Genomic DNA, 27,010 nt, shown 5'->3' with positions numbered 1-27,010 from the left:
ATCCATTTCTCTTTTTTTATCCACCCCCAAATAATTGGATGGTTTTATAATATAACTTGAGATCAAGTAATACTACATTCCTCCTTTGTGTCTATTTATTCCACTATTTCTCCTGAAATTTTTTAACTTTTTTCCCCTCACATGGATATTGTTTTTATTTCATGGATCTATGAAGTATCCTCTTGAGAGTTTCATTGAAATTGTAGTGTCATCATATTTATTTAATTAACATGCCCCAGTCATGAACATTGAAGATCTTTCATTTTTTTCTGTAAACACTGGTTAGAAGCTGCATTTACGTAAGACATATATGCCTTGGCAAATTAACTCCAACAGGTATTTTGCATTCACTCTATAGTCATTTTTAACAGAATTTATCTTTTCCTCTCAGCTCTTGTTAGTAATATGCTTAAATTCTGATTGATTTTGTGGTATCTTTATATTTTACTAAAGCTATTAACTATCCCTATTAGTTTCTATTTTGATGATGTAGGATTTTTCAAGTAAGCTAACGTGTCATCTAAAATAAGAATAAAAATGTCTCCACTTTGCCAATGCTTACTCCCTTAATTTTTTTACTTGTCTTTTTAATATAGATACCATTAGTAGGACTATGTCAGATAATAGTTGAGAAGTAACATTGTTCATTTAGTCATGAGCTTACTGAGACAACTTCCAGCAATTCTGCATTACAAATAATGTTAGTTCTTGGTTTTAGATAAGTATTTTTATTATATTAAGGAAAGGCTTTTCATTCCTATTTTAACAGAGATGAGTTGTATATTTTGTTGAATGTTTTAATGAATCTATTAATATGATCATGTGGTTGTTTGAGCTATTTTTTACATTTAGTTATGTTAAATGTTTTTCTAATAGTGAACTATTACGGCATCCTTAGCATAAATCAAATTTGAGAATAATGAATTTTTTGATGTATTACTGAATTCTGTTAAATGTTTGCATCAATATCCATTAATGATATTGATTTATAATTGTCTTTCTCTGATTTGTCCCTCTGTAGTTTGGTTATCAGGAACATATTTATCTCAAAGAAAAGTTCAGTAAAGTGCCTTCTTTCTTTATATTTGAATCCACATTATCTTTTAAAGATCACTGACAATTACTTAGCAGTTCTCTCAGTTTTTTTAGTATCCAAGGATAGAGATCATTTGGACCTAACTAACCACTCCAACTCATCAAAGGCATCTCTGAGTGCTCTCTTATTATCTCCTAAGTTATGTATCAATCCCCTATTAGTCATTTTTGTTCTGTCTTTTGAAATACAGAGATCATTTCCTTGGCAGAGAAAAGAGAAGAAAAGTAATACATACATATCATTTCCAGCAATGCATTGTCACTATCCTGGTCACTCCAAGAATCAGTCCTATCTCTATTTTGAGTCTTTTCTTCTCCCTAATATGACTCTTTTAAAAACCCACCATTTTGTTATATTTATCCTTCCTTGACAGTCTCACTTCATTCTGAGTTTTGGTACCTTTGATACCAATCTTACAATACCCTGATATAGATCATTATCCACTACCTGTCTTTGCTTACATTTTCCCTACATGCACATAATTTTCTCCCTGCCACAAAAGCCTACCTTTTAAACTCAAGCATTCTCCTAATGATGCTATGTGCCTGCAAAGCATTGAACACCATAATCTCAGAAAATCCATACTGCATATAATCCAAACGTTAATGGAAAGATGTAAGGTGACTGTAAGTAGTATGCAGGATATTATCAATAATGACTTTCACAGGCGAGGCAGTACACAATTAATGACATGTGTGACTAGAAAAGGTAGGCTGGTTATGTTTCCAGGACAAGATAATAAATAGACAGTGCAAGTATTGCATTGGCATTGTCCCCAAGCATTTTTGGTACATCCTTGGTGGGATTTATGGAAAGACATGAAGAAGGACTAAATGGAATGAGATGGCATGTAAAAGTTACCATCTACACTGGTGGAAAGAATACTTACATCCATGAGATCTAATGCCCATTGGAATATCAAAGCATTAACTCATTGGAGTGTATCAACTCAAGAGAGTGAACAGGAAGGTGAGGAGACCCAAAACTAGTTGAAGAAATGGAGGATGCTTAACCTAGAGAAGTTTATGCAGACTCATGAAGACTTGTCTTGCTATTGTACATGGATTAGACTTATTCTACTTGGTTCTTAGAGGACAGAACTAGGATTAATTGTTGGGCATTATGAAGAAAACATATTTTTGTTTCAACATAAGCAAAAATTTTTTCAAGATCAGCTACCACACTGATGGTAGCTTAAAAAGGCTACAAGCCAAGAGTAAAGTGGAGGGAGAGTTGATGCATGACTTTTTGTTCACAGATATACTCAATGCAGCCTCTGAGGCTGAGATGCAACAAAGTATGGATCAGTTCTCTGCTGCTTGGGCTAATTTTGGTCTAATAATTTACACCAAGAAAACACAGATTCTCAACCAATCAGCACCACACTATCCATATGAGGAACGATTGGTCACAGCAAATGGAGAAATATTGAATGCTGTGGACATATTCACTTGCCTTAGCAGTATGCTTTCCAGGGATGTCCACATAGATGAAGAGGTTGATGTATATATTGCCAAAGCTTGCTCAGTGATTCATTTTACAGATAAAGTAACTAAGGCCCTGGGAGCTTGTATAACTTCCCACTTAACCAAGTAGTGACAGGCTTTGAATCCAGGTCCTCTGGCCCTATGCTACCTCCCTTAATATACCACTCACATCTCTATACCATAACTCACTCTATCCCACTTTCTCTTCTTTAGGGAGTCTTGCCTCCATTGTATCCTACTTTGAAGCAGTGTCTGTGGGAGCCTTTTGCAGTGTATCTCAATTTACCCCGGGATATATCTGGACCAACACTTCTCTCGAGTGTTATAATTTCTTTCAAGTCTTTTGTCTTAATGATCCACTAAATCTTTTCTTTATACCCCAGTTGTGTTTATTGGAACAACCCCCAACTTTCCCATTTCACAGCTCCAGGGACCCTACAATAAGAGAGTGAGAAAGGGGCTGAATAGAATGAACAACTGACCATGGGCTCCAGTAGCTTAGGGAACAGATTTCTCTCGGTGTGCTCTTATCTTAAAGTACCACAGAGCAGCTATCTGGAGCACCCAATTTTACGGACAATGTGTGCATACAACCTAATCTCTTCTAGATCCAGAGTAGTTTCTCTCATCTTTTGATGTGGAGGCCACAGCTAATTTCCCAGGTGAGAAGATCCCAAGAAATTCATGAAGTCTATAAGCCTAGTTACCTTAGAATCTGACAATAGATTGGCCTCATCCTCCTCAATCCTTTCTTCTTCCCTCCAAGAGACTGACAGAGAATACCAGTGGCTCAGTATAGCTTGTTCCTGTTATTAGAGAAACAGCTCAGAAGCCCATGTCTCACTGATAGGGTCCAGGGTAACTTCTCCCTGTATAAATAACAGTATATATAATGTTCTTGATGTACATTCTCTCATGTGAACACATGAAATACAGAAGCACAGAATCATAGGATATGAGGACTGAAGTGGATTTTAGTGACCTAGTCTAACCAATATACCAAAGGAATCTTCAGTATAACATATGTGGCAAATGGTCACACAGCCTTTTCTTGAAGACTCATAAGGAAAGAGGATTCACAAGCTTTGGAGACAGCCCATTCCACATTACAATCTCTCTAATTGTTAGTTTTCCTGATATCAAATCTAAATTTACTTCTTTGCAACTCCCACTCATTGCTGCTGCTGCTGCCCTCTTGGGTCGACAGAACAAGTCTAGTCAATCCTCCACAAAACAGTTCTTAAAATACCTGTAGTCAGCTATCATGTTCCCCTTGAGGATTCTCTAGCTTAAACATGACCAGTTCCTTCAGATGATTCTTATATGACATCAAAGTCTTTCATGTATGTAGAATGTGAACACTAATATCTGTTCACACACCTGCAGTTATGTCTCTGAACATAGGACTATGATATATATGTTTATGGGTATCCATGTGAAATATATGTGCTCTTTTCAGTAAGTCAGCAAACAAACATTTATTAAATACTTACTATATGCCAGACATTGTGATGAGTGCTGAAGATACAAAGAAAGGTTTGTGTGTAGCCACCAAAGATCATTTGACATGTTCCTGCCTTCCCATTAGAGGTTAACATTCTTATTGCCTTCTCCATAGCAACAGTTAAATCCAGCCTATTTTCTCACCTTTCCCTTTGCCTTAATTTCTCACTTGGAGTTATGTCTGCCCGAATCAGCAGATCCTGGCAGATCCCAGAGTTTCTAGTTATTCCTGTCAATTGGACTGTTAATACAAGGGGCACTTCATAAATGTACATGTGTCTGCATGTGAATGGAGTTAGCTGTGTGATTGCACAAGTACTCAAGTTCAGGTGCTTGGGGGTGGAGTGAAATATAGGTATGTGTGTGTCTGTATATTTTCTTATGGAAACAATGGAAATTCTGGCACTGGTTTCCCAATTCCACTCCTGAACCTTTAAGAAGTCCCCGGCATTTCATCTTCCTTTGTCCCTCCCCTAATTTCTCTGCAGAGAGAGAGAGAGAGAGAGAGAGAGAGAGAGAGAGAGAGAGAGAGAGAGAGAGAGAGAGAGAGAGAGAGAGAGAGAGGACTGTTCTGTCAGTGAGGGAGGGAAAGTAATCTAGGAACCTCAGAAACTAACCCCTTTTGACTATTTGACTCTAACTCCCCTAAGCCCAAGTGCAGCCTCTGTCTCTCCCCTCCTCAATTCTCAACTCCTCTCCTATTATTTCTGCCTAATATTTAGAGGCAGAGAAATGTAGAAAGAAAGTGTGGAGACAGCTCTGAAATTTCCATGTCTATGTGCGTTTTCTCTTCACCCAGAGAAAGGCAGAGTGGAGATTCTGAAGAGCCAAGGATGTTAGCTTTAGGGAATCTAATAGAGCCTACAAGGCTTAGACTCACATCTGATGGGGGGGGGGGGGGGGGGGCAGGAAGGGTTTGAAAGGAACAATGCCCAGCCCACCCTAATCCTCGACCCATTTCCTTGTTTGTATGAGCTCTAAAATGGTTACATCAGGTATATTATTCTATAGCTTGGGCACTTTTGCTCTAAGACTCTAATCCTTTCCCTCCTGCCCCTGACCATCCCCTTGTCTGAGTGTTTCAGCAGACTGCTCCCAGGAACTGCCTCTTCTTATCATTTGTTAAGATTTGCTAGGTTCCATGGGCTCTGACCCACTCACCCTGGGCTGAAATTCAGTCTATTAATTACGGGGATTCATGATCTGCAAGTTCCTGTAAAACACCCAAATACACAAATGAACATAACCCACAGGTGAAAATGGATGCTAGAAGATAGATACACAAAGCAAAAAAGCAAATGCCCGTGTGTATGTTGTGCAACACCTTGCAGTTCTGCATGGGACTTGGTATGACCATCCCTGGCACGTATCTGTGTAATAAATGTGCAAGTTGTGATTTCTCCTAAATCAGAAAACATGCAAACAGGGACTGCCTTCTAACTACCTGCCATGTCCTCTCTCCCTCCACCACCACCCCACAGCACCGGCACACCCACGTACACTCTCAGGCACACACTCAAACACACTCACAGGCTCACGCACACCCAGCGTCTCCCCCGCCCCGTGCTTCTGTTGCCATAGCAAGCGTGCGCCAGGCTGCTCCCCTCCCTACACCTCCTCTTCCCCACCTCCCCACCCGCCTCCCCCGCCCTCCCCGGGCCTGGCCCCTGCTAGCTTCCCTTCTGATTGGACCACGCTCCCTCATTATGCTAATCGCTTGCGTAGGGTCCGGGGCCAGCAGGTTGACGTCATCAGGCACTGTGGCAGCAGCAGCTGCTGGGGGAGGGGGGTGGGGGGGAGGAGGGAGGAGGCGGGGAGGATTGAGGGAGACCAAGCGAGAGAGAAGAGGGAGGAGAGGGGGGCTCGGAGAGAGCACGAGAAGGGAGCCGGGGGAGAGGAAAGGAACCAGAGAGAGAGAAAGCGAACACAGCGGGACCCGCCCCCCTTTTCCTCTTGCCCCCCCCGCCCCCCGCAGCGAGGGCAGCAGGACCCGGTGGGCGGGCGTGTGGCCCCCGGGCAGCTGGGGGGGTGGGGGGCGGGGTCGGGGAGGGGGGAGGGGGGACATGGCCGCGGTGCCCAACGGAGTATCGGCGCCGCCAGCCGGCCCCGGCCCCGGCTTCAGCACCACGGACAGCGGCGGCGGCGGCGGCGGCGGAGGAGGAGGAGGTGGTGGTGGTGGTGGTGTTGGAGGTGGCGGCGGGGTCTCGGGCAGGATGACCGGGCTCAGCCCTGGGCACGGCCCCGGCCCCGTGATCCCCATGAAGGACCACGACGCCATCAAGCTGTTTGTGGGGCAGATTCCCCGGAACCTGGACGAGAAGGATCTCAAGCCCCTGTTTGAGGAGTTCGGCAAAATCTACGAGCTGACGGTGCTGAAGGACAGGTTCACGGGTGTGCACAAAGGTGGGCTGCCGAAACGGACCTCCACTCATTCTGGAGCCCCTCACATCAGACCTCCAACCTACCCCAACTCCACATCCCTCACTACCCTACCCTCCACTCCAGATGCCGGACATCCATCCCACTAGGCACCCTCCAAACCCCTAAACTTCCCACTCCGGTCCTTGAATCACACCCACTCCAGAATCTGTCCCCCACACTCTGGACACCCCTACACGTGATCCCTCGCCCCCTTTCCATTACTAACACCCTAAGAATCCCCATTCCTCCCCTTCTCCAGGGCCTTGGATCCTTCAAGGATATCCAAACCTATCCTGCACCCTCTACTTTGGACTCTAAAACCCCCAGATGCTCCCCTGCTACGCTTTTACTGGATTCCTTAGAACCCAGAAACCTACACCAACCATGACATTCCCAACCCCTATTCCATATCCCTTTGGATCTTGATACTCTCAAATCCCAACCCTTACACCTTTCTCATCTCAGGTCCAAACATCCTCTGGACCTCAATAACTTAGAATCTTAAACCTTCCTTCTGAACCCTCAAAAACCCCATTTTGACCCCCAAGTACAAACCACTCCTTTGGTACCCTTGGACTTCAATTTGAGACTGTTTCTTTGATTTTCGGATTCCCAATTCCAATTCCTCCAACCCAGGCCCTAAACTTCCTCTTCCGAACATAAAATATGACCCTGACAATTTCCAAAACCCAAGGCTCCCACCTACAGATTTATGGGACCTAACATAACTCCTTGCTTCCCACTACCCAATTTTTTTAGTGTAAGCTCCAATCCCCTTTCAGGACACAGATATACTCCTGATCAAACCCCAAAGTCCCTTTGCCCAATATCCTCAGACTCCAACTTGGAAAACTGACCTCCCAACCCAGACCCCCTACCGCCTTCAAACTCCCAACTCTATCAACTGCCCCTAGCTTCCCTTAAACCTACCTCACTCCCTCATACTTCCTTTTATCTTGTAATCCAGTCCTTGAATGCCTCCCTTATCCTCTCCCTTTACTCCCCTTGTGCTTTCTTCCCTGCACCCCCTTGCTCCTCCCTCTCTATCTTCTAAATCCTCTTTATCTCACCCTGATTCTCCCTCTCCCCTCCCCCACCTCCCTCAGAAACTCTTCGTGGGGCTGGATTTGGGGCCAGGAAAAGTGAAAGGAGTTAGCTTCAGTGGTTTTGGTTGAGAAAGGGTCGAGCATGTAAGAAGAAGCATATGGTCTGTGTCTTCAGACACCTGCCCACCTGCCTGTCACACCTCATGACATTTCCTCCCCCAACCCCCACTCCCTTCCAGACCCATCACCAGGCCCCAGGGAGCTTGGCTGGAATGGGTTGAGAGGGGGCTGGGGCTGCCTTCCTGGCCACACCCCTTCATCTGGGTGGGGTATGTGGGAGGGAGGAAGGAGACTTGTTTACATCCAGAGAAAAAGTCAGCCCAGGGAAGTCAGAGGAAACAAGTGTGTGAAGTCACCAAGCCAATGCAGTATCGGGAGAGTGAGGAGCTAGAACCTGGGAGACAAGTTGTTGGCATTCTATGTGGCCTTTGAGTTCTGTAGTTACTGTGGGAGGGAACCCATTACAGTTTTCTTCAGACAGCATGTTAAAGGGAAAGTGTTTTGTGAGCTTTTTTCCTCTAAAAAAGACCAAAAAGAGAGAGAGGCCCAAGGGCTGCAAGTGAGCCATGAGCAAAGTAACCTTTGATTGAGGTAGGAAATGGTATGTCAGAGTCCCGTGCCTTCGACCCTCCCCCTACTCAGCTTAAACAGCTTCTCTTGGGAAAAGGGGAGCTTCCCTTAGGGGGAAGACTCCTGAGAAGTGGCAGTGATGACACCACAGGATGACCAGGGCAGGGGAGGGGCATCTCTCACTTTCCTTTCCTCCCAAGGAAATAACTTTCTTCCCCTTTCTGTGCTGCCTCAGGCTTCCAAGATAGAATAATAATAATGTGCAGTAAGAGGTGCCCTTCCTCATCCAAGCCAAGTTCCTTCTAAAAGTCAACGTATATCTATATGACTCTCTGCCTGTCTTGCTGTCCATCCATCCCTTCTTCTTTCTCTCCCATTCTCCCTCCTTCTCTCCATCCATCCATTCATACTTATCATTTTGCATCCATCTATCCATTTAATTCTCTTTGCCTGTCCATTCATATTTTCCTCTATCCATCTATCTTTCTGTCTAATTCTCTTTCCATTTGGCTTTTTGTCCATTTTTCAATATGTCCAATTATCTTTCTATCTAGCATGGCTTCTTCCAGCTTGTGTTTCTGGCTGTCCCATTATATATCTATCTATTTGTCTGCCTTCTTAACTGACTCTCTATCTATGCATCCCACTATCTCTGTCTCCCTATCACATATATGTATATAACCTTCTTTTTCAAAAAGGGAACTAAACATCTGGGACTCCTGATGAAATTCAAATACAAGAGATTACTTCAGCTGAAACATACTTTCAGCTATCCTTTGCTTTTCAGTATTGGTGGAACCCCATTGAACCTTTTCTGATATCTGAGATCATGATCACGGAGGCAACTAATACACATTTGATTAGGATCAGGGATTCAGATAGTATTGGACATAAAGTCCACTGCTCAAGCTGCCTAATGCAGGCAAGCTCTGTCTGGGGCAAAACTCCTGTTTTCTAATTTCAGGAGTATGCTTGGGAAAGATCTTGTCTGTCAGACAAACTGAAAAAAACTCGCTTGAAATCCTCATTTTTCAAGCACTAAAACCCATACTAATTTATACCTACTATTCCCTCTTGGATTCTGAAGTAAAATGGTTATATAGGGGAGGAACCAAGGTATAGCAGGAAAAAAAATAATCCTAGGAGTGATGATATCTGGGCTCTGGCATTGGTTTGACCACTCCTTAGCTATGTGATCTTAAGTGAGTTAGTTCTCCTCTCTGAGCCTCAGTTTTCTTACTTGTAAAATGGAAATCATATTCTATTGCCTGCCTTTTTGTGGAAACTAAACTCATTAAAGGTGAGTTGGGCATTTACTCAGTTTTCACATTTGATGGAAAAAGCATTTTGAAGAATGACAAAGGACTATATGAATATCAATGATCACTTTTATTAATTAAGAGTTAACTGGGTTGTCTCATACACATCTTCTTAGATTTCTGGACCTCAGTTTCTTTGTCTGTGAATTGAGAGTATTGGACTAAATGACTTTTAAGGTTCCCTGGAGTTCTAAGATTCTTTTAACTATTTAACACTTCATTTTCTCAGCAAACACCTAAATACCTACTTCCAGCAAAAGACTTTGCTAGATACTGGAGACACAAAATTTAAATAAGGTATGGTCTTTGCCCTCACAGAGCTTATAGTTCTTTAACACAAATGATTACATAGTAATCTAGTGTATTAGAGAGGTGTAAAACACGAATCAAACAGGGAAAGTCATCCTAATCTGGAGAGATCACAGTAGGCTTCATGGAGGAGGTGACATTTGAATTAGACCTTAAAGTAGGAGTTAAGAACTCATCAGGAGAAGAAGGGGAGGAAGTATATTTCATTCACTTGAAACAGCATGAGTAAAACTTGGTGAGCATGGTAGCACATGGTATATTCAGCAGACAGAGAGGAGTCCAATTTGTCTAAAGCACTGAGTTGATGCAGGAAAGTAATTTAGTAATGAAATGACTGGAAAGATAAGGTAGTGCTGACTGTGGAAGGTTTTCAATGTCAGGCAAAGCATGAACTTTACCCAATAGGCAATGGGGAGCCACTGAAGATTTTTGAAAAGAAAAAAACATGACTAGATAATTTCTCAGTAAGAAGTATTATTCTTGCAGCTATATGAAGGATGGATTATGTAGTAGAAGGAAAAATACATGCAAGGGTTCTATGGCTAATAGTTCAAATAAATGGCAAAAAAAAAAAAGAGGGGGTCCAACTACACAATGGCAATGGGAGGAAGAAGAAAAGATGAATATTTCAGGGGCAGAATTGACAAACCTTGGTAACTGAACAGATATGAAATATGAGACAGTGTAAGAACTGAAAACCAAAGCTGTGATGGGGTAAATGGTGCCACAGGCAGAAATAATGAAATGAGAAGGAAAATCAGATTTTAGGAACAAACCACAAAGTTTGGTTTTAAACATGTTGAATTTGAGGTGCTGGTGGGAACGTCTATGTGGAAATACCTATTAAGGTCTGGGACTCCGAACTAGAATATCAGAGTCTTTTGTACAAGAACAGAAAAGGCCATGGGTAGACCCTTGGAGGACAACCACATCAAGGGATCTCTATGCCATTACACTTAAAGTCTTGAGGGAAGAAGTAATGTTTTGATATGAAATGGCAAATTGTATTTCTGGAAATCAGAACAAACACTTGTAAGATACAATTTGAGAGTCTCTATTTTCTTCCCCATGATTTAAAAAAGCTGAACATACTAATGATTTTCCCCCTCAATCCTTGGCTGAGTGAAATAAATAAGCACAAGAATGTCTGAAGACTGTTAAACAAACACCAAGTAAGACAGTTCCTGGTGGCTTGTATGTATTTGACTTGTCTGTTATCTCTGTTCTGAATTGCTCTCATCTGTCACCCCTCACCACTGAGTTCATTCTGTTTGAAGTTGACCTGATTGCATTTATTTAGAGTCATTAATACTTAATCATCTAGCAGTTTTAATTGTGCCAATATTAAAAATGCATCCATGTCAATTTCATTCATTAAATATTTACCTTATCCTGAAAGGAAGTTGTTTGCTATTGTAATATCATTTTAAAAGGGCCAAAATATGACCCCATAGAACATGAAAAAGAGGAAATAGAGCTCCCATACTGCAGGCATCAAGGATGACAGGATCAGCTTGTTTTCGAGATGTCATTGAGGAGAGTGATGTGGCCAAATTGGACCTGAGAGGAAAAAGAACCTTTGAGGTCATTCTTCCTAATTCATTTTCTAAATATTGAGTTCCCTAACTTGAGTGACTGCTCTTCAGGAGAAAGTATAGGGAAGCAGGCCCAAGAAAGCCAGACTTAACCTAGGAATGTCTCCTTGCTGTCTTTCCATCTGCCTTCTACAGAGCGTGCCATAGGCTATCCATCAGATTCCCCAGTACACAACCTAGATTCCATTTTTCATTGTCAGGAAGATTTTGTTCTATCATGGAAGTGGGTGGGTGGGGGGAAGAGTAGAAGGAGAAACACAGTCAGAGAAGAAGAAGTTAACCTTATCACCTCCAGCTGCTGCAACTTGGTCCCAGCATAAAAATTCCGACATTTAGCCTCTGGAACCTATCTGGTTAACAGAGAAGAGGCAGCGAAGAAAGTGAGTGAAAACATCTAAAAACAGAACAAGGAGAGGTAGATGTGAATGGAGAGCAAGGAGAGAGAATAACAGTACCTGCTCTTTTCACTCCAGTGTGAGAAAAACAGAGAGGGAAATGATAGAAATTCTCTATTTATTATCTGTATACATATGATATCAAAGATGAACATACACAAACCCTCACTCTCTCATGTAGTGCTTAGCGCAGTAACTGGCACACAGTAGACACTTAATAGATGCATATTGACTGACTAAGAAACATGCACAGTCACAAAGAGACACACACAAGTATATTCATATGCAGTCTTGCAGAATACAATTGTACACACACAGTTGCATAAACATACAATTGAACTTTCTCTTACACATAATCAAATGTGAGAGAGGTGAGGGGTAAATAAGCATTTATATACTGCCTACTATGTGCCTCTGTGCTAAGTACTTTTTACAAATAAATATTGTAATAATGCAAATATTGTCTTATTTGATCCTTACAACAACCCAGGGAGGTAGGCACTGTTATTATCCCCATATTACACTTAGGAAACTGAGGCAAGCAGAAATTAAGAGTCACACAGCTAATAAGTATCTGAGGCTAGATGTAAACTCAGGACTTCCTGACTCCAGGCTCAGTCTTCTAATCCACCACTAAACCACCCAGGTGCCCTAAACCTAAAAAGTCATGGATTCATAGTACCTAGTCTTAGAATGTTACAACTGGAAAGCTCTTAGAGGTTATCTTAGTCCTCTCATTATTTAGATAAGGAAATTCAAGTCCAGAGATTGGAAGAGATCGGACAACCTATGGATGATAGTTTTTCTTTAACAAAGAAGTTAATAGCAAGGTTCAAGAAATGTTGACTATTTAGTCACCTTCTTTAGTCACCCTGTAATCTCTCCCCAGTCCCAGTGGACATCATTCCATTTATTTGACAGTCACCCACCAACAAAAATGTAAACACAGTCACATATTATCATGAGCAGTTACATACATGTTTATCCATCACAAACCCTTCACAGGAATCAGGGAAGGAAGTGAAATATCCTAAAGAGAAAAATAAAAGATAGTCCTAGTCATCTATTCCACAAGAGTGATCAATGTGGATTCTTTTCCCTACTTCTCTATTCATTCACTCAGTTCCTTATAATATAGTTTCTTTCCCCACTACTCTACTGAAACTACTTTCCTTAAGATCACTGACATGTTAATCACTAAATCCAATGGATTTGTTGTCCTCATTTTCTTTAGCCTCTCTGAAGTATTTGGTATTGTAGTCTACCCATTTCTTTTTGACATCTCTCTTCCCCCTCATTTTCCAACACTAAATTCTCACAGTTCTTTTTTTACTTCTCTGATCACTTCTTCTTTTCCACTTATATCTTCTCTCATCCCTTAAATATGGTATTCCCCAAGGTTTTTTCCAAGAATTCTCTTGTTTTTTCTCTGTATTTGGACTATTGCTGATCTACCCCTCTCCCATGCCTTTAATTATCACCTCTATGATCTTGACACCCAAATCTGTATCTCCAGCCCCAATCAAAGCTCTGGTCTTAAATTTCAGACTACCTGTTGAACATCTATAACTGAATATCCTGTTGATACCTCAAATTTAACATACCTAAAACTAAATTCATCATTCCCATTTTTTTAAATGCCCCTCCCCCATCTTCTCTAATGGTATTGATGGTGCTATCATGTGCCCAGTCTCTCAGGCTTCAAAATAATAACCTTGGATTTATCTTTGACCCTTCAAAGATCACAGATTTTGAGGTGAGATGAACTCCAGTAGCCATCTAGTCCAACCTATACATAAAAAGAATTCTCACCATAGCATATTTGACAAATGATTTAGCTTTTTAAGTATTTTATTTTTTTCAGTTACATGTAAAAACAATTGTAACATTCATTTTTTAAAATTTTGAATTTCAAATTCTCTCCCTCTCTCCTCACTGAGAAATCAAGCAATTTGGCATAGGTTATACAGGTGTGGTTATGAAATATTAGCCATATTGTGAAAGAAAACATGGATCAAAAAAGAAAAAGAAAGTTTTTTAAGTGTGTTTTGATGCATTCAAATTTTATCAGTTCTTTCTCTGGAGGTGGACAGCATTTTTCATAAGTCCTTCCGATTTGTCTTGGATCATTGTATTGCTAAGAATAGCTAAGTCATTCACAATTGATCGTTGTACAATATTGCTGTTTCTGTGTACACTCTTCTGGTTCTGCTCACTTCACTTTGCATCAGTTTATCTAAGACTTTTCAGGTTTCTCTGAGAGCTCATAATTTCTTATAGTACAATAGTATTTTATTGCAATCACATACCACAATTTGTTAAGCCATTCCCCATTTGATGGGTATCCCCTCAATTTCCAATTCTTTGTCACCACTAAAAGCTGCTATAGACAACTATGTATTTATAGGTCCTTTTCCTTGATTTTTTTTTATCTTTTTGGGATAAAGACCTAATCGTGGCGTTGCACGGTCAATGGTATGTATGGTTTTATAGTCTTTTGGGCATAATTCCAAATTGCTCTCCAGAATCATTGGATCAGTTGACAAAGCCATCAACAATGCTTTAGTGCCCAATTTTCCCACATCCTCTCCAATATTTGTCATTTTCCTTTTCTGTCATATTAGCCAATTTTATAGGTGTAAGGTGGTACCTCAGAGTTGTTTTAATTTTCATTTCTTTAATCAATAGTAATTTAGAACATTTTTCATATGACTGTAGATAGCTTTAATTTCTTTATCTGAAAACTGCCCATTCATATATCAAGTGGGGAATGATTTGTGTTCTTATAAACTTGACTCAGTTCTCTATATATTTGAGAAATAATAACTATCAGAGAAACTTGCTATAAATTTTTTTCACAATTATGATTACTACCTGACAGTCATGCCCTTTCTTCTAACAGTTCAGCCTTGTCTGCTGCCCTCCATCTTTCCCTCCACTGTAAATGCTATTTTATGCTTCTTTTATGTAAGACAATTTATCCCATTTTACCCCTCCTTTCCCTCTTCTTTCTGTGTATCCCTCGTTCTTACCCCTTAATTTTATTTTTTTTAGATATCATTCCATCATAGTCAACTCACACCCATGCCCTCTGTCTATTTATACTCCTTCTAATTGCAGAGTTATAAGCACCATCTTTCCATATAGGAATGTAAACAGTTTAACTTTATTGAATCCCTTATAATTTGTCTTTCTGCTTTGCCTTTTTATGCTTCTCTTAAGTTTTGTATTTGAAAGTCAGATTTTCTATTCAGCTCTGGTCTTTTTGTGAGGAATGTTTGAAAGTCTTCTATTTCGTTGAATATCAATTTCCCTCCCCCCCCCTCCCCAAAGGATTATACTCAGTTTTGCTGGATAGGTAATTCTTCATTGTAATGCTAACTCCTTTGTCCTCTAGAATATCATATTCCAAGTCCTCTAATTCTTTAATGTAGAAGCAGCTAAATCTAGTGTGATCCTGACTGGCTCCACAATATATGAATTGTTTCTTTCTGGCTGCTTTGCACTATTTTCTCCTTGACTTGGGAGCTCTGAAATTGGGGTACAATATTTCTGGGAGTTTTCCTTTGGGAATCTCTTTCAGGAGGTGATTGGTATATTCTTTTAATTTCTATTTTACCTTCTGGTTCTAAGATATCATGGCAGTTTTCCTAATAATTTCTTAAAATGCAATGTCTAGATTCTTTTTTTTTTTATTGTGGCTTTCAGGTAGTCCAATAATTCTTAAATTATCTCTCCTTGAAGTATTTTCCAGCTCAATTGTTTTTCTATTTTTTCATTCTTTTTATTTTGTATATTATTTCTTGGTGTCTCATGGAGTCATTAGCTTCCACTTACCCAATTCTCATTTTAAGGAATTATTTTCTTCAATAAGTTTTTTACCTCCTTTTCCATTTGGTCAAATCTACTTTTTAAGGACTTGCTTTAATGAGTGAATTTTTGTGCCTCTTTTACCATTTGGTCTATTCTGTTTTCTAAGGTGTGTGCCTCCTTTACCAAACTATTGACTCTTTTTATGATTCTCTTGCATTACTTTATTTATGTTTCCCTCTACCTCTTTTATTTGATTTTTTAAAACCCTTTGTGAGCAGTTCTAGGAATTCTTTTGGGACCTGAGACCAATACACATTTTTTTTCTTTGAGACTTTGGGTATAGCTATTTGGACTTAATGTTGTCTTTTTCTGAGTTTGTGTTTTGATATTCCATGTCACTATCGTAACTTTCTATGGTATGATTATTCTTTTGATGGTTTTCTCATTTTTCCAGCCTATTCCTTGACTTTTAACTTTATACTAAAGTAGGGCTCTGCTCCTGAGGTGGAGGGGGTGCTGTCCCATGCTTCAGGTTTTTCATGCTACTATTTTCAGAGCTAGCTCTGGGGAATCTGTAAGTTTTCAGTTCTTCTAAAGTGGTATGCCCTAAAGAGAGGTGTGGTCACTGCTGCCCTGGACAGTGCTCTAGTCTGTGAGTGACCATAAGCACTCTTTTCCACTCTGGAACTGTGACCAAGGTCAACCCTATGGCTGCACATCCTAATGTGCTAGTGTTTCTTTTTGCCCTGGGGTTGTGACACAGAACCAACTATGGGCAATGTGATAGAGTCCTGCATCCAGCACCAGCAAAGCATCCTCTGTAATCTCCTGACCAGTTGTTTGACCCCCTACTGTATGTGGGCTGAAAACTCTGAAAGCAGTCACTGCTGATTCAGTCGTACCCAAGGCCTGCTGCTGACTTGCTGGGTACATGGCCTGTACAAGTCGATGCTCTACTCTCACCTTTCCTAATGACCTTCTCAGTTGTCTTGGGCTAGAAAATTGTTTCACCCATCTTTTCATTGGTTGTGTCGCTCCAGAATTTGTTTTAAGGTATTACTTTAAAGTTGTTTGGAGAAAAATTTGAGAGATGTCAGATAAGTCCCTGCCTCTACTCCACCATCTTGGCTCTGTCCCAATCTAGACTCTTCCTGAAGATCTATAAGAAAAGGAAAACAATCACTGTTAACCCTTTCCATTTCTGGACAGTTCTAATTAAGGTTTTCTCTACCTCAAGGCTAAATTTGCTGTTAGAAATTTCCACCAGTTGCTCCTGGTTCTGCCATCTGGTACCAGACAAAATGAGTCTGTTCTCTTCTTTATATGATAGCCCTTATAAAACTTTAGCGTAGATATAATATTCTCCCTGAGTTTTCTCCTCTCTCTACCTTATACATATATCCGATCAGTTACTAAGCCTTATCATTTCCACCTCTGTGTATTTCTCCAAGTGATCAACCCCTTTCCACTCCTACTGTAGCCATCATACTTGAGGTCTAGGTTACATACTTGGATTAACAGAATAACCTTATGCCTGCTCTTTCTGCTTCCAGTCTATATGCTCTTTGATTATGTTGTAATAGACACAGACTCGGAAAGACTTGGGTTTAAATTCTATCTCAGAAACTTACTGTGTGACCCTATAAAAGTTACTTAACCACAATTTGTCTCTGTTTCCTCATCTATAAAATAGGATAGTTATAGCACCTACCTCCAAGCATTGTTGTGAAGATCAAGTGAAATAATATCTATAAAGTATTTTATAAGACAGCTATTAATGTTATGATCTGGTTAACATTCTTAACACACCACTGTGATCATTTATTTCTCTTCTATTCACAAACCTTCAATGACTTCCTATTATCTACTGAATAAAGTATGAAGTTTTAACTCTGGCATTCAAGGTCCTCCACAATATGGTTTTAATTTAACTGTACAGTCTTTTACTATTCTCTTTCATATATTCTGTATTCTAGTCAAAGTTGATTACCCTTCATCCCCAACCCTTATCCTTTCCCCTCATCTCTTTAGTCTTTTTCATACTGTTTCCCACACTTAGAACTGATCCCAACTCAATTTCCATCTCTTGAAATCCTTGCCTTCCTTTAAGACCGAACTCAGATACCACCTCCTCCATGAAGCTTACCCTAATTCCATACTACACCACCAAATCAAAGTGATTTCTCCCTGCTCAAATTTCTTAGAGTAAATTCACCTAGATCTCTCCTTTGTATCTCACTGTCCCTTGTATTTCCCCAGACCCATTATATTATATACTGAGGGCAGAACACATATAAAATCCTCAGTCTAGCAAAATATTTTATGTAAGATGTGATTACACATGTATAACCTATATATATATAAGCTATAACTTACCATCTCAAGGAGAGGGAAGGGGAGTAAGAGAAGGAGAGAATTTGGAACTCAAAAAAACTTTTAAAATAATGTTGAAAATTGTTTTTACAAGTAATTGGAAGAAAAGTAAAATATTTATTTAAAATACTTGTGTGTAATAGGTGCTTGTATGCAGTCAACAAGCCTTTATGAAGCACTTACTATGTGCTAACACTGAAAATGCAAAAGACAGTTTCCTTCACTGAGAACTTTGGAAGTTCTCTATATTCTCTATACCTTGGAGAAGTATAGAGAAATAGGGAAGGGCAGACTAGGATGGGATTGGCTACCTGAGTAAACCCTATACATATAAGTGTATGTGCTGTATCAAGGAAGGTTTCCTAAAGTAGATGGTCTTTTTTTAAGGGAGATGACATTTAGTGACAGAATAGGCCGTGTCTGCTAGAGGGAACTGAATAGACCAAGTTCAGGTGTCCTGGGGAGAGAGTCCACTTCTCTCAGTGGGTAGTGTTGAAGATACACATGACTGCAAGAGAACTCCACATGCATGGGCAGGTAAGAGGAACCAGGGTTTTCATGGAGACATCTAGGGAGACTTCGTGTTCCCTGACATGTCCCATCCTTTCCTCCACAGGCTGTGCCTTCCTCACATATTGCGCCCGGGACTCAGCCCTCAAAGCCCAAAGTGCACTGCATGAGCAGAAGACCCTGCCAGGGGTAAGTCATAAATCATTTGGGGGCAGGAAAAGGAACTAGAGTGTCAAAGGGGCAATCGTTTCAGGGCAGGAATGTCCCCATCCTCACGCACTTGGGTGGAGATGGTGTGTGAGCCTTGAGAAGGCTCAGGACTTGTTCTAAGTTAAGATGGGGATAGAAGGCAGGATAATGGGACAGGATAAGTTGGTCCCTTCCCCTGAGAGTCCTGAGGTTAGTGTGTGTGCTTGGCTTTCTTCAGATCAGATTTTTGTATTATGTGTGAACCTTTTTGGCAATCCGATAGACATCTTCTCAGAATAATAAATGCATACAATAAAATGCACAGAATTATAGAAAAGAAGCCAACTATACTGAAAATCAGGTATCAAAATATTTTTAAATAATTCATTCACCCCAATTTAAGAAACTCTATACCAGAGCCATCTCAGTCCTATGGCCTAAATATCATGTATCCATGATTCAATCCCTACCTTCCTGGTGATAGAGCAGCAACTGGGGTAGGAAGGAGTGGCAGAGAGGTAGAAGGGATGAAGGTTGAGATTTGTCCACCTTGGCCTGAGTTTGGGGGTAGAGAGGAGGAAGAACCTTTGGAACTCTAGCTTTCAGATTCCAATGTTGGATGTTGCCCTGAAAGAGTCACTTAATGGTAGATGTGAAGATATGATTAGAGCCTTAGAATTTGCTCAGAAAGGAGCTCAGAACAGGTTGAGAGATCCGCTGGATATATTCCCAGCCTCTCTAACCCTGTTTGTCTTCCCATCACAATTTCCTCCTCCCTGTGAAAGTCACTGAGAATGGCCCTTTGCCACAATCTGAAAAACGTTGGATGCCTTCTCTGTGTAAGGCAGTGCTTGTATGTTTTATTGGTGACCAGCCCTGATTTGGTCAACAGTTCAAAAAATATTAAACAAAATATATAGAATGACTTGGGTTTCAAGTAACAAGGAAATAATGCCTCTCATCACAAAATTAGGCATCCCCTTTGTGAAAGTCAGGAAACTGCCATTGACTGGAACCAGAAGAACAAGATCATGGAATCAAGATCTAATGCTAGAAGGCACTTTAAAAGATCACCTATGCTTCCAAATTCTTCATTTCAAAGATCTTAAGATTTCATTTCAAAGATTAAGAAACCAAAGCCCAGAGAGTTATAGTGATTTACTTAGTGACTGTAAGTAAGAAGTGGCAGAGCTATGATGATAGGTTTAGAGCTAGGAGGAACCTTGGAGAGCATCATTTTACAGCTAGAGAAATTAGATTCAAATTTAGGTCCTTGACTCCAAATATCACAATCTTTCTATTGTATGAGAGAGAAGTGTGAAAAACTAAAGATTCTGGCACAAGAACACTCCCTTCAAGTAGGGGTGGTCACAGAATGCCAGACTCCAAGAGGTCTGACTCTGGCTCTATGAGACATTCATATGCCAGAATTGATCATGCTAGGTCCAGAAATTTGTGTTCCTCTCTTCCCCCTAATATGTTCCTACTCCCTCAGATGAAATGTTTCCTACAGAGTGAACTATATCATTTTCTTCTTTGTTTGTTGTGTCCTCAGCCATGGGCTAGATACTAGTAGGGAAACCAGAAGAGAAGATGTGATTCGGGGCCTTGGGGAGGTTTATGATCTTGTCAGAAAGACAAAACATATATGTAATAGTTCAGTGGAAATTTGCTTCAAGTGTCACATACTATCTGTATGACATTGAGTGAGCTACTTAACTTCTTAGCCTCAGTTTCCCCATCAACAAAACAAAAAGGTTGGACTGGATTTCCTCTGGTTTTCAGCCTACCTTAAAGTAGATGATCTTATGATCATTCAGCAACATGAACACTAATACTATAGAAAGTCAGAACAAAAAGAGATCGATGTAACCTAGAGTAGTCAAGGAAGCTTTCTAGTGGACACAGACTTCAAAGGATACATAGGAACTGGGTAGGAAGGAAGATATGGAATGTTCCAAGTAAAGCAGGCAGCATGAAGAAAGAAGCAGAAGCACATAAGGATATAACGAATGGATTAGCCAAACTGGAATGAAAGGAATATATGGGGAGTGTAGGAAATAAGGCTTGAAAGGTGTTCAAATTCTAGAATGTCAGAGATAGAAAGGACCTTAGAGACTATCTAATCTAAACCTCTAGTTTTAAAGATAAAGGAACTAAGATTCAGAGAGGTGAAACATTTTGAATACATTTATCTTGCCTTCTTTCTCTTAGGGTCTGTCACTCCCTGTGTTTATGGAGGTCTTGAATACTAGGCTAAAGTTTGGATCCAGAAAGGGTCTTCATTGCAGGAGTGAACTGACCAGATCTATACATAGAGAAGAGAGTGATCCATGTGATTTGTGAGATGCAAAAGGAGTTCTAAGCTCGACAGTGTTCAGAAATATTCCTGGCTCTGATCCTAACACCACCCTTGTATGATAGATTCAGAATAAGAAGGAACTTTAGAGGTCATATAACCTAACCCTCTCATTTTAGAGATGAGAAAAATCAAACCTAACAAGAGTTAAGGAAGAGACTTAGCCAAGGCCACAAAAATAGTAAGGTGCAGAATCAGGATCCAAACCCAGGTCCTCTGACTCCATATCCACTGTAACATGGCTGGTACCTAAAGAGGACACTTGATGATATCGGCATGAACCATAGCTTCTTTCTACTACAAGGACCCTGGGAGTAGGTTACTTCTGGCTAGGCTGCAGAGATCAGTAATTATCAATAGAGCAACAAAGACGGAATGGATTCAGAGTTAGGAAGGGATGTCCAATGCAAAGGAGCCACTTCAAATGAACGAGGGGATAAGCAGAGGGAAGGGGTCCAATAGTGAGGACTACGCTTCTTTTAAGATTTCTTACTGTCACCACCATTCATTGTGTTAGGAGCTTGGCCTTTGGTCAGAAACAGTTTCTACTCATCCTGAAGCTCCAAGAAAATGGATCATATATAGGAAGCAGCTAAAATGGATTTGGGAACAACTTGGCATGCTGTATTGGAAAGAGCCAAGCACTTGGAATTAAAAAGATCTAGGTTTGATGCTGGGTTTGATCTGCCACTAATTAGCTATGAGACCTTAGGAAAGTCACAACTGAGGGCTCAGTTTCCTAATTTAGAATTTAGGTGAACTCTAAGGAGTTAAGGTGTCTTCTAATATTTTATGATTTGGAGAGGTATGGGAGGAGGGGTCAACTGGATAGGTGCCTCCTAATGTTTTCCTTCTTCAAGACCATAAAAGCATATGCCAGCACTGTCACAACCCAAGAGCTGAGGAGCCCCCAGCTAGGACTAGGGCCTTAGAGTCAGCAGCTTCAAGGAATACTTATTGTCTACAAATTAAGCTCAAATTCCTTAGCCCAGAGCTCCTCACTTATTTTCCAGTATCCACCAAGAGACTTAGACCTGGAATCCTGAGTGCAAAAGAAGCTCTTTCCCTTTGTGTGTTGAGAAATCTGGGGCCTAAACGTTATCTCAGAAACACAGAGAAATGCAGAGTCTGGCTGTATCTACCTTAAAAGACACCATCTCCCCAATAAGGCTATTCAGGCCTGAAGGCCCCTGTTCTCCAGGGCCAAAATGTAGCATTGATTCCCTCTGGACTCCACTCTACTTGAATTTATCTGGGTTTCAACCTTCTGAGCTTAACAAAGTGAAAATAAATATTTAATTATTCTCCTAAATAAAAATCGATGGCTCTGCTGGTCTGCAGAGTAAATGGTATGGGCTATCAATCTTTCCCAAGCTTGGCCAGAGGGAAGTCATGGGAACAGGCAGGAGTTGTACTAAGCCATGCACTAGGAAATCAAAAGTTAAATATGGGGAGGGGAAGGAAGGAAAGAGGAAAGCAGCTGGTCCCTGAGAAGACCTCTGAGCCCAAGGCTTTTCTCTGGCCATTGCAAATTCTATGCACACCTTTCAGATTTTGCTTCATCTGGAAGATGACATCATGAACTATCTTCATTTTCTAACAGATTTTGAATATGTTAGAGGCATATTAGGGCAGTGGGAATGAATTTGAGGGACACATGTGTATAGGACGGGGGTGTTTATATAACTTTGTCTGTAAACATGTTAATGGAGGAATAGGTGACATCCTAAATAAGTGGGTAAGAGAATGACTGGAATGTACAGATGCCTATATAAGAGTCCATGTGTAGTCTGGGACTGCTACTAATTTCATAGCAGTGCCTCCTAGGTAAAGTGGGAGGGGAGCAGGTAGGCCAGTCTGGTTTTCAAGGAATCCCTTCCCTGTACTAGGGTCCCCCTTACTGAACTCAGAGCAGTTCCTCCCCCAGAGTCAGGGGCAAAAGAATTTCCTTTCCTCCCATGTCATCCCCTTCCTTTCTCTTTCTAGCTGTTCACCTATGCTGAGGACTAGAGATAACCTTGGACCACTCAGTTATCTTAGCTAGGGGAGGCCTGATTATTGGCTTTTCCTATTTGACAGACATAGCTGCTGAGGCTCAAAGATGGGGCTTCTGGAGCATGTGAACCCACAGTTCCCAGAGACCTTGAGTTCAGGTGGGCCCTTTTCCTCTTTGTTCTTTGTTATAATGACAGTCAGTGACATAGAACATCAGATCAAACAGTGTCCCATATCACCCAGGTCAGACTTAGGAAACTGTACAGTTTGTTGGGGTCAAGCCCTTAGCATAAAGGCATCAAGAAAACACTTCCATAGGTTTTATCCTCTACTGCCACTGATCTAAAAGCCCTAAAAGTTTAAATTTCTACTACCAGGGTTTAGATAGATCTGCTACTATCTACATAACCTAGCAACACATTTCTACAATATCTTTGACACAAAAGTGTCAAAAGTATCTCAGATTTATAACCTTCCCATCACCTTTGGTTCTTCTTTCTCCCTTAGCCCACATATCTAATATGTTCCCAAGTCTTGTTACTTCTACTTCCACAATATCTCTCCCAGAAGTTCCCTGAAGAATAGTGGATTCCAAGTCAAAAGGGATCTTAGAATCATGTAGACCAATCTTCTACCCAAAGCAGAATCTCTTCTAAAGCATTCCTTGAAAGGTAGTCATCTATTCTCTTCTTGAACACTTTCATTTTGGGGAAGCTCATCACTTCATAAGGTAACCTATTCCTTAATGTGGGCAACTTTAACTTTTAGAAAGTGTGTGTGTGTATGTGTGTGTGTGTGTGTGTGTGTGTGTGTGGTTATTTGTGTGAAAGAGAGAATATCTGAATTTCTTCCTTACCTTCCCATCCAACTTTCAGAGTCTTCTTTTCTCCTTCCTTTCCTTTAGTCTCAGGGGCAGCTAGGTGGTGCAGTGGATAGAGCACCAGTGCTGGAGTCAGGAGGACCTGAGTTCAAATCTCACCTCAGACACTTGACACTCACTAGCTGTGTGACCTTGGGCAAGTCACTTAACCCCAACTGCCTCATCCTGGGTCATCTCCAGTCATCCTGGTGAATATCTGGTCACTGGATTCAGATGACTCTGGAGGAGAAGTGAGGCTGGTGACCTGCACAGCCTTCCCTCACTCTAAACAAAGTCAAGTGCAAGTCATGTCATTATTTCTCTGATGGCATGGTCTTCTTTGGCAGTGAAGGACGAATACACCTTAAGTCTCAAATCCCTGGGAATTATCCTATCATTATCAGTAATCTCCTATTCATAAGTCTTTTGGCTAGGTTATAGAAAAGGTAATTGGCTGCTCAGGGTGTTTCCTTTGAGAGAGAGAGGAAGAGAGAGAAAGAAGCTAGCGAAGCAAAGCCCTGGAACACATTGATGGGGAGTTTAACTAGCTCTTAATGAAGTGAGGATTCCTGCCAGGAAGAAATCATTTAAAAAGTAAAATGAAATCGAAGAGCATCTGTACTGAATAGTAGTTCATAATCATAATTCATATTTGTGTAGCACTTTATGGTTGCAAAGTACTACACACACATTTTCTCATTTGATTTTCACAAAACCCCTGTGAGAGTAGTACAATTGTTATTACCCTCATTTACAGATAAGTTCAGAAAGATGGAGTGATTTATCCAAGGTTACATACCTAATGAGTGACAAAGCTCAGAGTCCAACCTAGATCTCTAGTGTACTAGAACTCTTACTCCACACCAGTACCTCTGCCACATCAGGAGTGTGATAAAACTGGTGCTTGTCATCCAAGCTCACCAGGACTTTCTGGCAAATGCTGGAAATGGAATGATTAAGTTTAGGAAGCCTGATGACTCCTCCCAGGCATCTTATATCCTTACTTGCTGTGTTTTACCAGATGTTATTTCAAAGCCATATAAGTATTGGAGGTTCCAACTGTCCATTTTGTCCATCTCACTAGTATTCATTTGTGTACATGAGGCCTTTGTGGAAAGCCCTATGGATTTATGCATGCTGGTCATGCTGCTGTAACAATGCAGAGACCCAGGAATGAGGAGTTTTTTTGAGTTGAAATGGACTCACCTTAGCTGAGATTATTAGATTCATAGTTAAGCAAAGCATTTTTGAGAGACTGTCTCTCAAGCTGTTTAATAACAAGGTGAAGAAATTTTATGTAGATAGAAGTACAATTAGGTGGGTTTGAAATTAGTTGAGTAGCCAGTCCTAAAAGAGTAATCACTAATGGGGTCAATATCAACTTGAAGGCAAATCCCCAGGGATCTGTACTTGGTGCTTCATCAGATCAAGAGAGTGAAATCAGGACCATGGATGGCTATATTCATATCCATGGCTTAGATCAAGACATTGCTAAAGAAAGGGAATAAGTAGTTATTAAGTGCCAGCTATATGCTAGAGACAGTACTAAGCACTTGACAAATGCCTCATTTGATTGTCTCAACAACGCTGTGAAGTAGTCACTCAGCTAGGAAGTGCTGATGCCAGATTTGAACTCTAGTCTTCCTGACAACAGATCTAGATCTCTAGCCAATGTACCACCTAGCTGCCTCAAATTTTCAGATGACAGGAGGTTAGGAAGAATAGCCAATACATAAGATAAGAGTCAAAATTCAAAAAGAAAAAAAGAATCAAATCAAATAAGATTGTATTTAGTGTGGATAAATGTAAAGTTCTAAATTTAGGATTGAAAAATTCAACTTCATAAACACACAAAATAGCATAGCTAGATGACATTTCTTGCAAAAGCATCCTGGGATTTTTAGTGGACTGAAAGTTCATTACAAGTCAACAGTGTGACATGACTTCCCCAGAAGTTAATACAGTAATTGAGTGTCATAAAGTTCAGGATAAGAGAATTCATAGTTCTACTCTACTCTGTACTTGGTGAGCCACATTTAAAGTTCTGATTTCCACATTTTAGGAAATATATGGGTGAGATGTTTACAAAAGAGGATGATCAGGATGTTGAATGGATGAGTGAGCATACTATATGAAGTTCATTTGAAGGAACTGACAATATTTATCCAGAACAGGCAAAGATGTAGGAAAGACCTGATAGGTGTCATTAAGATTTTGAAGGGCTATTATGTGAAAGAAGGATTTGACTTGTCCTGTTTGCACCTAGAGAGTAGAACTAGGAGTAATTGAAATAAGTTGTAGAGAGACAGGTATAGCAAGTATTGGTCCAAGGAAAAATTACTTTAATAACCAGAGCTGTCCCAAAGTAGAATGGGCTGCCATAGGTATTAGGAGGTTTCCCATCATTGGAGATCTTCAAGCAAAAGTTGGATGATTTTAAAGATATTGTAAACAGGAATATTTCTCATACATGGATTAAATTAGATGGCCTTTGAAGTCTCTTCTAATTCACAGAAGGGATGATATCATAGAATTTAGAGCTAATAGGGAGCTTAACAGATCACCTAGTCCATTTCCCTTATTTTTAAATGGGGAAAATAAGACAGAGAAGTGGTTTGCCCAAAGTTGTATAAATACTAAGTGGCAGACTATATATTGCAATCTCCTGACTCCTTTCTCACTAATGTTCTTTTCACTATTTTATGACCTCACTTCCTCTTCTTCTGGTCTATTTTCCACCCTTGCTTATAAAAGATAAAAGATTAAGGAGTTTTTACATTTTCCTGCTTTAAGGTATTCATTTATTTACTGGTACATATTATTTTGTTTTCATTTTTTCATGTAATTGTGCTCCTTACAGTCTAAATCAATATTTCTCTAGGTCTTTTAGGGATTCTGGGACTATTCTACATCATCACCTTTGCAAAGGAATAAAAAGATTGGGGAAAGTGGAAGGTGTTACAGTTTCTATACTGTTGCTTTTGAAAATGGGAATTGTAATCATAGTAACCCTTTCATTTGTGTGATGTGGCAATCTGTGTTTGAAGCAGTGGAAAGAGCACTGAATTTGGAGTTAGAGGACCTTGGTTCAAATCCTGGCTTTGCTACTAA

At 40.4% G+C, this 27,010-nt stretch overlaps 1 protein-coding gene across 7 annotated transcripts in view; it reads left to right on the top strand.

Annotated features, from left to right (window-relative positions):
* Positions 1-27,010, top strand: part of CELF6 (CUGBP Elav-like family member 6) — a 116,327-nt gene that overhangs the window by 14,837 nt on the left and 74,480 nt on the right. For 3 of the 7 annotated variants that reach the window (XM_072627955.1, XM_072627954.1, XM_072627956.1), the window contains exons 1-2: positions 6,276-6,489; positions 18,604-18,686. In XM_072627955.1, coding sequence (XP_072484056.1) covers positions 6,300-6,489; positions 18,604-18,686 — 273 coding nt within the window. In that variant the 5' untranslated portion in view covers positions 6,276-6,299. Of the gene's footprint in view, positions 1-5,918; positions 6,490-18,603; positions 18,687-27,010 lie in introns of those variants that run through there. The other 4 variants (XM_072627952.1, XM_072627951.1, XM_072627953.1 and 1 more) reach the window with 3 other exon arrangements.

Source organism: Notamacropus eugenii, chromosome 1 (genome assembly GCF_028372415.1).
Source record: "Notamacropus eugenii isolate mMacEug1 chromosome 1, mMacEug1.pri_v2, whole genome shotgun sequence".
Taxonomy (NCBI): Eukaryota; Metazoa; Chordata; class Mammalia; order Diprotodontia; family Macropodidae; genus Notamacropus; species Notamacropus eugenii.
Note: the sequence above shows the minus strand (reverse complement) of the source record. Positions and strands in the feature narration are given on the sequence as shown.